The sequence below is a fragment of the Aquarana catesbeiana genome, linkage group LG13, assembly GCF_042186555.1.
Source record: "Aquarana catesbeiana isolate 2022-GZ linkage group LG13, ASM4218655v1, whole genome shotgun sequence".
NCBI classification, from domain to species: Eukaryota; Metazoa; Chordata; class Amphibia; order Anura; family Ranidae; genus Aquarana; species Aquarana catesbeiana.
This window is the reverse complement of record NC_133336.1, coordinates 159,182,518-159,193,600: the sequence shown is the minus strand read 5'-3', so window position 1 is coordinate 159,193,600 and position 11,083 is coordinate 159,182,518. Positions and strand designations below refer to the sequence as shown.

The 11,083-nt window shown below is 39.3% G+C and overlaps 1 protein-coding gene across 1 annotated transcript; it reads right to left on the bottom strand.

The window, feature by feature from the left end:
- Positions 1–3,188: 3,188 nt before the first annotated feature.
- On the bottom strand, positions 3,189–3,882 carry LOC141117506 (large ribosomal subunit protein uL16-like). Its single transcript, XM_073610405.1, has one exon. The coding sequence runs from the start codon at positions 3,870–3,872 to the stop codon at positions 3,225–3,227; it is 648 nt and encodes a 215-aa protein (XP_073466506.1). The 5' UTR covers positions 3,873–3,882; the 3' UTR covers positions 3,189–3,224.
- Positions 3,883–11,083: the final 7,201 nt, after the last annotated feature.

The following is an 11,083-nucleotide window of genomic DNA, read 5'->3' as shown; positions in this document are numbered from 1 at the left end:
TAAAATCCTTTACAGTTTACCACTTTAGATTTACAGAAGAGGTCTACTGCTAAAATTACTGCCCGCGATCTGACCTTTGCAGTGATTCCTCACATGCATGGTGCAATAGCTGTTTACATATGACACCAGACCGACGCTTGCGTTCGCCTTTGCGTGTTTTTTAATTTTTGCTTTTTTATTTTATTTTTAAACTGTTCCTTTCATTTTTTTTTTATAATTTTTTATTGTTATCTCAGGGAATTAAATATCCCCTATGATAGCAATAGGTAGTGACAGGCAGTGTTAATTTAATCGACTAAAACATTTTAGTCGACTAAAATGACTAAAACATTTTAGTAGACTAAATGAATACTATTTTAGTCGACTAAAATATGACTAAAACTAAAACAATTGACATGACTAAAATACGACTAAAACTAAAATGCTATTTTAGTCAAAAGACTAAAATGAGACTAAAACTAAAATGCCATTTTAGTCAAAGACTATGACTAAAACTAAATTGCAATTACTGAAATGTACTGGAGATTTTAGTCGACTAAAACGTAGGACATTTTAGTCGACTAAAATGTCCTGGAGATTTAGTCGACCAAATACGACTAAAACTAAATCAATAGCAGAAGACTAAAATGGGACTAAAACTAAAATGCCATTTTGGTCCTAAGACTAAAATTAACACTTGTGACAGGTACTCTTTTTTGAAAAAATTGGGGTCAGACCCTAGATCTCTCGTCTGCCCTCAAAGCATCTGACCACACCAAGATCGGTGTGATAAAATGCTTTTCCAATTCCCCAATGGTGCTGTTTATATCCGGTGGAACCTAAGTCATGAAATGCTCGTAGCTTCCAGTTTCTTAGACCATAGAGATGATTGGAGTCATTCTGGTCTCCGATCAGCTCTATGGTCAGCTGGCGGAACCACCGGCTGCATTCACGGATTCCCTGCTGGGACAGGAGAGCCTGAGAAAATCATGGAAGACGGTGGGGGGGACATTCCCACTGCTTGTAAAAGCAGTCTAGCAGCTAATTAGCTGCTAGGATTGCTTTTACGTGAAAGCCGACCGCTGGCTGAAAAGAATGATACCAAGATGATACCTAAACCTGCAAGCATCCTTCTGGTATAACCACTCATACCAGTATGTTGCTGGTCCTTGTTGGGCATATATTGCGATGTTCTTTTTTTCATACAGCCTGTGGGCTGAACAAAAAAAGAGATTGATCGTGGGTATGCCCTCCATTGGAATACTGCTCTTCATCCACCCACTTCTAATGATGAGCATACATGCACCATTTTTTTTAACTGTGGTGGTGAAATCACCTCCTACAGCGCTGGAGTCGCTGATTTACGTATCGTGAGAGCAAATGCTGTTGCTGCCAAGATAAATCAGTGCTGCAGCTGAATGGTGTACCTGAAAATCAAACAATGATAACGATAAAACATTAACTCAATAAAACTTGATTTTGTAACGCAATCTGTGCCTAAAAAATATATGCCGAAGCATGGGGCAATCCGCACCTAATGTTAGGAGCAAATCTCTCCTCCGCCCCTGCCCCCTGCTTCGGCATATATACTCTTTTTTTTTAACTGTGGTGGTGAAATCATCTCCTACAGCACTGGAGTCATGGCTGTACATTTCGTGGGAGCAAACACTGTTGCTGTCAGAATAAATAAACCCGTGCTGCAGCTGAATGGCGTACCTGCTAAGCAAATGATGGTTAACAATAAAACAAAGTAATCTTACAGTATAACAGTAAGAGATACCATACCTGCAAAGCAAATACAATAAAACATAGTAAAAATAAAACATTACCGTTCTAAAACACAGCAACAATTGAGAGAGAACAATAGATATAGAATAGAGAGCAAACAATAAAGCAGACAATAGAGAGCAAACATAAGAGAGAGAACAATAGAGAGAGAAGAAAAATAAAACCACAAGTATTTTTGGCTTTTTTTAGTGTGTGTTTTTTTGTTTTTTTTTCTTGCAGAGACCAGGTTGGTCAGGACAGGACGGGACAGGACAATAAAAGCAGGTGTCATGCCTAAATCCGCGTTTTCTGCAGACACAACATCTTCTTTGGGGATTTCTTTGGGTAGGGGTACCAGGGAAGACATACGGAAAATGCCTCTCATGCAGCCGGCTCACTGCATTTGCGTTGGGAAGGTCGGCCACAGCACCGTCTGCAAACAGAAGGGCTGAGATGATCTCTTCCTGAAATTTAAGGAAGTATCCAGTTTGTCCTGAACCTTTGTATGGCGCATAAGCATTCAGCAGAGCTAATTGGAATAAATATACAGACACTTTTTTGTACCAGCTTCTGGCCTTACGGGCAATTAGGTATGGCGCCAACAACTGGTCGCTGAGGTCCACCCCTCCCATGTTAAGGTTGTATTCGTGGACAGAGAGTGGTTTCTCCACAACATCAGTCACCGTAGGAATTTGGACAGTCATATCTGTGTGAAGGGAGGACAGAACAAAAACATTCCGTGTATCCCTCCACTTCACTGCTAACAAATTATTACATTTCAAGCATGCTTTCTCCCCCTATCTAAGTCGGGATTCTACAAGCCATGGGGGGAAGCCCCGGCGATTAGATCTCTTGGTGCCACATGCGCCCGCCAATTCCACAATCAAAAAGGTGACTAAAAAGTGACATGCTTGTGTAATAATTGTCCACGTACAAGTGGTACCCCTTTACAAATAAGGGTGCAAAAAATGTGCTAAATACCGCGCTGTCCAAAAAAAGGGGGGGGGGGGAGCTGCCAGCACCGCAAATGACAATTGCAAAGAGTAAAAGTGGAAAAGTGATGGTGCAGCGCTAATAACAATTTGAAATATAAATGGGTGATCTAAAGTGCATAGATAACCTGGTACACATCTAAATGTATCAAAGTAGAATAATTGTGAAGATATCAAACTAACAATATATGTGTGCAGTATTGAAATAATGATATCAGGTGAATAAACCAATGTATACCATACATATAAAATGCAGTGATATCAGATGATTAAACCAATGTATGCCATACGCATAAAATACAGTGAACAACTTACTATAAACTCAAAAGCAATATTAGAAAAAATGAATAAAGGAAAAAGACGACTGAGTGAGAAAGAGTGTTTGATGAAATGGAAATGTCTAAAACGTATGATCTTTTTTTTGTACTTGAAAACTTTACTGATACAAGATCTCAAAAGTACATAGGTCAGATATAATTGGGGAGCTCATTCGGCATGCAGTGCCCTCCACTTATCCAGAGGGCCCTGGCTAGGCAAGTACTTGACGCTGCAGCCATCAGGAACAAGACGCTTCTCAGCCACCATGTTCTCAAAGTCTTCAGCATTGAACTTTGTGCATCCCCACTTTTTGGAAATGTGAATCTTCTGGCGGCCAGGGAACTTGAACTTGGCTCTGCGCAGAGCTTCAATCCCATGCTCCTTGTTTTGGGTCTTGGTGCGGATGGACATAATGACCTGACCAATGTGAACTCTGGCCACTGTGCCCTGAGGTTTCCCAAAAGCACCACGCATTCCAGTCTGGAGCCTATCAGCCCCAGCGCAGGATAACATTTTGTTAATTCGGATGACATGGAACGGGTGGAGACGCACTCTGATGTGAAAGCCATCCTTGCCGCAACTCTTCACCATGTACTTGTTGGCACAGATATGGGCAGCTTCAAGAGCTTCAGATGACAGCTGCTCATACTCATCGGAGACCATGTGACCACATAGTGGGAATTCATCCACCTTGGCCTTCTTACGACCCAAGTCAAAAATTCTGATTTTGGGATCTGGGACACCCCTACAGAAGCGGGACTTTGGGTAGGGCTTGTTTTTGCAGTATCTGTAATAGCGAGCGGGTCTGCGGCCCATGATGGCGCTCGAAAATGTATGTATCTTGACACCCCAAATGGTAACTTTCAAGCGACCGGTGAACGTGCATGAAAAGGGGAGATGGAGCACCGCCACCAATAACACTGAGGCTTACCGGAAAGTATGGATTCAGTAGGACATACGCCCTATGAATCAAACAGACTTGTCGGTGCTTCTTCATCAAAAATAGTAGAGCCCGGATGGATATAGGCGTTGATACAACAAGAAAGGAAGCTCCAAGGTATATAAAACGTCATGTGGATTCAAACATATAGGGCTGAAAAGGAATAAAAAAACACACATAGCGTGAATCCGCGTAAAACAAAAATTTATGAAAGCTTTACACTCACATTTTGTAAGAGGTAAAACAAGCGCTTGTTAATCGATAAAATGACGTAATGGGAACAGCAGGCTCGACCCTGGGTCGAACCTGCTGTTCCCATTGCGTCATTTTACATTGGTTATACATTGGTTTAATCACCTGATATCATTATTTCAATACTGCACATGTATATTGTTAGTTTGATATCTTCACAATTATTCTATCTTTGGTAGATTTAGATGTATATCAGGTTATCTATGCACTTTAGATCACCCATTTATATTTAAATTGTTATTAGCGCTGCATCATCACTTTTCCACTTTTATGAATAAGGGTGACACCAAGTCCCACACAATCTTACCAGTGCTTCCTATGTAGTCTGGGCAGTTCTTGGGCTCCATGTGACTATTTCTTCCCTTGTAAACCATAAAACTATATGTATAGCCAGTTGCCCTGTCACAGAGCTTATACATCTTGACCCCATATCTGGCACACTTGCTGGGAAGATACTGTTTGATAGACAAGCAGCCAGAAAACTTAATCAGAGACTCATCAACGCAAACAACTTGATCGGGAGTAAACAAGGCTGCAAACTGTTGGTTGAAGTGGTTTACGAGGGGCCGAATTTTGTGGAGCCGATCGTATCCAGGGTCACCCCGAGGACGACAGAGTTCATTGTCATTGAAATGCATGAACCGCAAGATTTGCTCATATCATGTCCTAGTCAGGGAGGCAGAGAACACGGGCATATGGTGCTCCCGAGTCCCGCATCTGTGTCCATTCACACAGAATGCAGGACTCGGCCCTGCCCCCCGGCGCCGTGTCATTGCATTTGATTGACAGCAGTGGGAGCCAATGGCTGCACAGCTATCAATCTATCCAATCAGGACACAAGACACCAGGTAGAGCTAGTGTGCTCATTCCCAGCCAGAGAAAGATCGAGATCAGGTAAGTAAGACGGGGGCTCGGGGGGGGGGCTGCAGCACCACACAAGGTTTTTCACCTTAATGCATAGAATGCATTAAGGTGAAAAACCATGAGGGTTTTCAATCCCTTTCAGGGTTTTTGACACTGTGCTTTGAATAATGTAATAAAATTGTTTCCCCTTCTATTGATAGGCAGGTAACATTGTTCACATACTGGCCGTAATACCATATTATTTATCATGCTGAATGCTGACATTATCCCTGGCAGATATATGTATATCTTTTGGTGTGCTTTCAAATGACTCTTGCTGAGAACTGTTAAAAAATAGGCAGTATTTAAACAAACCATACTCAGATGGCAAGCTGCATTTTATTTTGTTCCTTGTTTTTTTTATTTTATTTTTTATTTTTTTTATAGGCATATACCCTCTAGGAGGCCGTTGATCTCTGCTTATCCATGGCAATGATTTCAGTTTTATGGCTGTGACCTCCTCCTCCAGTTTCACCCACTGTTTACAATCTGAGTTATGGAACCAGTCCACAATCCTGGATACAAACACTGCTCTAAGATACATTGAAATGTCCGGGAGATTTAATCCTCCATCTTTTTTTAACCTATATAATACATTCCAACTAATTCTGACAAGTTTTCCCGCCCATATAAAACTCCCTATAGCCTTACAGAGTTGATTCAAAATGTTTGTTGAAGGATACAATGGAATGGTCTGAAATACATATATCTTTGGTAGTATATCCATTTTTACGATGTTTATCATACCCATCCAAGAAAATATCTCCTTATCATATTGTTGAAGTGTCTTTATTATTTTTTGCTTTTTCAGAAGATAATTATATTCTTCAAGTTTTCCCAATTCTCTAGGAATAAATATTCCTAGATATTTAATTACATTTTGCTGCCACTTAAAAGAGATTTTTTTTTAAGAAGTTCCACTGTATTATTTGATAATGTGATATTTAAAGCTTCTGATTTATTATAGTTTACTTTAAAATTACTCATTGCAGCAAAGCGTTTAAATTCCTTGGTTAAATTTAGTATTGTCGCCACAGGGTTTGTTATATATATATTAGCAGATCATCCGCGTATACCGCCATTTTATATTCCTTGTCCCCAACTCTTATTCCTTGTATATCTAGGTTTTTTCGAATAGCTGTTGTCAGATGTTCCATAACTAATACGTATAACAGTGGGGACAAAGGACACCCCTGTCGGGTACCGTTAGATATTGAAATTATATCAGATAGATCCCCATTGACGTGTTTCCTTGCTGTTGGACTATGATAAAGAGCCATTATCCTTTCCATAAGCACTGGGCCTATCCCCCATTGTCTGAGTGTCTCCTCAAAAAAACACCATCCCACCCTGTCAAATGCTATCTCGCATCAATTGCTAATAGACAGGATGGGATGGTGTGTTTCCGGACATATTCCACAAGTGTTAGAGTCTTCAGAGTGTTATCTCTCACTTTGCGCCCCTTTATAAATCCCACTTGATCTGAATGAATATATGCTGGTAATATTGGTGTAAGTCTATTTGCGATCATTTTCGAATATAGTCGAAGGTTAATATTTGTTAAAGAGATCGGACGATAATTTCTGCAGACTGTGTGATCTTTCTCAGGTTTGGGAATAAGCTAAATGTATGCCTGCATACCTTGTGGGGCGAATGGTTGGGAGGCAGACACCGAGTTAAAGGTTTGTTTCATTATTGGGGTTAATAGTTCCCTAAATGTCTTGTAGAACCATGGGGTAAATCCATCAGGACCGGGACTCTTTCCCGGTACCAATGAATCCATTACCTTTTGAACTTCAGAGTCCGAAAATTCTCTTTCCAACTGTTCTCTTTCTATTGTTGTTAAAGTTTGCATAGCCATTTCCTCAATGTACCGCTTTATATTGTGCTGAAATATGTCAGGATCCCTGTCTGCTAACTAATTTGGTATATTATATAATGTGGAATAAAAGGAATGGAATGTTTTCAAAATTTTTGGGTCATATACTACATCGCCTTCTTCGGATTTAACTTTAACAATAGATGTAGTGTATATGCACTGATGCAAAGCTCTTGCTAAAAGTTTACCAGGTTTATTGCCTTGTTGATAATATAAAGTACGGTTTTTGTCTCTAACCCGTAATGTTTGTTCATTTAGAGTAAATAAATAAATACATAAAGTTTGTAATTCTAATCGGAATTCTGTTAATTTTATTAAATATTCTGATAATGGATTTTGTTTGTGTTGTTTTTCCAGTTCAGCTATTTCTTTTAGGAGCCAGGTTAGTCTGTTTCCTTTATCTTTTTTTAGTCTAGCCCCATGTTTTATAAATAGGACCCGCAGTACGCACTTAAGGGTTTCCCATTGGATATGTAGGGAAACAGTGTCCGCTGTGTGGTCCATTACAAAATTCTTTATTGCTAACCCAATCTCTGTCTTACAGGCCACATCATATAGTAGATTATCATTTAATCTCCATGTACTTATAGTTGGATTGCCACTGGACATTATCAAGAATATCGGTGCATGATCCGATCATATGCAGCTACCAATCTCGGATGAGGAGGTCACAGCCACCCCCAACTGATTTATCAAAAATAATTTATTCTATGATATGTACCATGGACTTTTGAATGGAACGTATAGTCCCTATCTGTTGGGTGAAGAGCCCGCCATATATCTACCAATTGGTGTTTATCTAACATATCTAACATCATTTCTTTTTGCTACTACTTATCTGTGACATTGAAACTGCCGTAGTATCCATATCCCGATCAGGAACAAAATTAAAGTGTCCCCCTACCAGGGTCACCCCTTCTGCTTTTTCCATTAGATCTGTCAATAATTGCATACCTCTTTTGATCTGTTCCTGATTGGGTAAATATATGTTAATAAATGTATATTTCTTATATAGGAAGTTTTAAAAACAGCCCTCTTCCATCTCTATTTCTCCAACTATCAAATATCTGATGAGGTATTGACTTATGAATTACTATTGAGACTCCCCTAGATTTTGAATAGGCAAAAGAATCATGGTACCATGTAGTATAATATCTATTTTGTATATTGGGTATGTGGTCTGAGCGAAAATGCGTCTCCTGAAAGAAAATAATAATTTTGTTTATGGAAAGAGTGCAGCACCTGTGACCTTTTTGTTGGTGAATTTAGTCCCCTATCATTAAAGGAACATATTTTTACCCATGTAACAATAAGAGAGAAGGGTGGGGAGAGAAGAAAAAAAGAAAAAAAAAAAAAAAGAAACCTACATTCACACATACAATAACAATCCACTCAAACCTAACTAACACTCCCTAAGTGAATCCTTTGAGTCTAGTCTTACTTTAGTAAGTTCCCTAGATTAGGGGAAATAAAGAGACCTCCCATGATAAGACGTGCCCAGCCCGGGTTTACTTATGTCCTAGAGGGAACAGGTAAGGAGTAGACTCTTCGGGGGAAGGGGAAAACAAAAAAGGGAATATCCTCCATTATTTTTTAAACATAACTTAATAACATCAATATATCACAATTTTTGCACCATACATTTGCCATTATTAACTAACTTCATCGTACTATATTCCCTCAAGATGTTCTTTGTTTGGGGAAGATAAAGAAAGAAGAAAGAGAAAAAAAAAAAAGAAGGAGGGACCCTGTTCTCACTACTAGAGGTTATCTTCTGTGATGTAGTATATATAAACCTTATACCTTAGTGCGTGTTTGTGAAAAAACATATTATCTCTCCGATTTCTATTATTATTAAGTGATTTTTCTAAAATTCAATATATCTGCTACACATTTATTCCCTCATGCCACTACCTAAATTAATATTGTGCAGTTTTCAAGTGAGTCCCTGAAAATCTCATAATCAATTATATTTTTTCATATTAATCAATATTTTAATATTTAGTGTTTTCCTATATAATACCATGTCACCAATGCTATTGCTTGTCCCTTTTTTTTTTTTACCCCTTTTCCCCCTCTTTTTCCTTACCCCTCCTTCATTACTCCCTCCCCTTTCTCTTTACTCCTCTCCCCGATAGGAGAGAAGAGAGAAAAAAAAAAAAAAACCCTACTATTGCTATCAATTATCATTTGTGAATTTGTGACATAGTTTATATAAGACATATTTAATACATGCTTGGAATACCACATAATCCGTGTCAATTCAAATTGTTATTAATAAATGTATAACATTTGTTCATCCATTATACGTGCAATCTGCAGAGGCGCTTTGCGGTGGTTTTTAACCCTTTCTTGGCCACTAGCGGGGGTAAAACCGCCCCGCTAGTGGCCGAATACCGACGGTAAAGCGCCGCTTACAATAGCGGCTCTTTACCGCCGACGCCGCCCCCGCCCCAGTGTGAAAGGGGCCTTATACAGGATACCTTTTTTTCCCTTTTCTCCCTTTCCCCTTCCCTCCTCCCTCCAAAAAAAAAAAAAAAAAAAAAAAAGAAAGAACCACCCCCCATTGTTTTCCAATTTTCCAACCCCTCCCCCCCCTTAGCCTCCCCTCAGCATTCTCTCCTTTCTTCTCTATTATTTATCTTTTATTGTAGTATCTTCCTAGAAAATCTTGGCAGGTTTGCGGCCATAGTGGGAGCTCCACCCTGGGCAGCTGGAGGTGGTTCACAAAATCAGGGAGATCCTCCATATCCCGAAATGTAATTTTTTACATAATGGTTTAATGGTTTAACCGTTTTTCTCATCATCAAGGTATATCTGGACAAGTCCTGCAAAAAAATTAGTTGCATTCCCTCATATTCAAAGAATTTTTGTGACCGTGCTGCTGCCATGATCATTTCCCTGATATGAAAAAAATGTATTCTGCAAATCACATCTCTGGACTTCCCTGGGTCAGAATTTTTGGGCCCCTGTGCTCTAAGTGCTCGATCAATCAATATTTCTGTCTCTATAGGGCATTTTAATAAAGTGTTAAATATGCTCTGAAACATTAGTTTCAAATCTTCTTTTCTTGTTGTTTCTGACATCCCTCTAATTCTAATGTTGTTTAGTCTACTTCTATTTTCGAGGTCGTCCAATCCGGTCCCTATGTATTTCAGATTACGATCATAGTCTAGGTTTTTTCTTCCAACTGTGCCATTTTTTGATCCATTAATGCCAATCTAGCATCTAGAATATCGATCTTGTTTTGTGTATTGGCCAGTGATGTTTTCAGCGACTGAATTCCAGTCTATACACATACTTATCCATATCCTCTCTTGTCGGTAAGGATTTAATATGTGCCTGCATATCCCAAGAACGGTCATCCTCTAGTATTTCAATATCCATAGTATACATAAACAAGATTGGTGCACTATTACCAATATAATCAAGCACAGTGCCACTTATGTTCGTAAGAAAAACAATAAAAGTAAATGTGAACTGCGATTCACAGAAATTAAGTATAATATAAATGTGCCGTGCAATGCTATGGAAACCTTTTGTGTCACAAACAAATATTTGTAGTGTAATATGAATATGCAGTGCAGTGCTGCGGGGACCTTCTATATCAAAGACATGAATTGACAAACTCTAAAAAAGTTTTATAAATTGTCCCATACGATGCTGTTGCCCCTAGCAACAGACAACTAAAAACAAATAAATGGGCATAGGATAATTACTAATGATCCAGCATACATCTGCCAATCCACCTGGCTCCAATCTCAGATGAGCAAACAATCAGGCTGATTTGACTACTTTTTCTTTGTCTTTCCTTATGAAACAACCAATACCTTGACCATGGATCCCGGTTCTCAGAGAGAAAAAAAAACAACAATAGTGCAATACTGCTGAGAAAAGAGACACGGGCTAAATAAGCTAAATGGATACACTCACATACGCCCGGTCTATGAAAGCGTGTTGGTAACAGGCTCACTCCTCCTCACAGCCCCTCCATGTAATCGTACACCTTTGGCTGAAGTCACTGGCTCCTCCTCCCGATGCGTTGCGTCACAG

Excerpts from the sequence above, each read along its gene's own strand:
- LOC141117506 (XM_073610405.1), bottom strand. The coding sequence starts at position 3,872 with ATGGGCCGCAGACCCGCTCGCTATTACAGATACTGCAAAAACAAGCCC.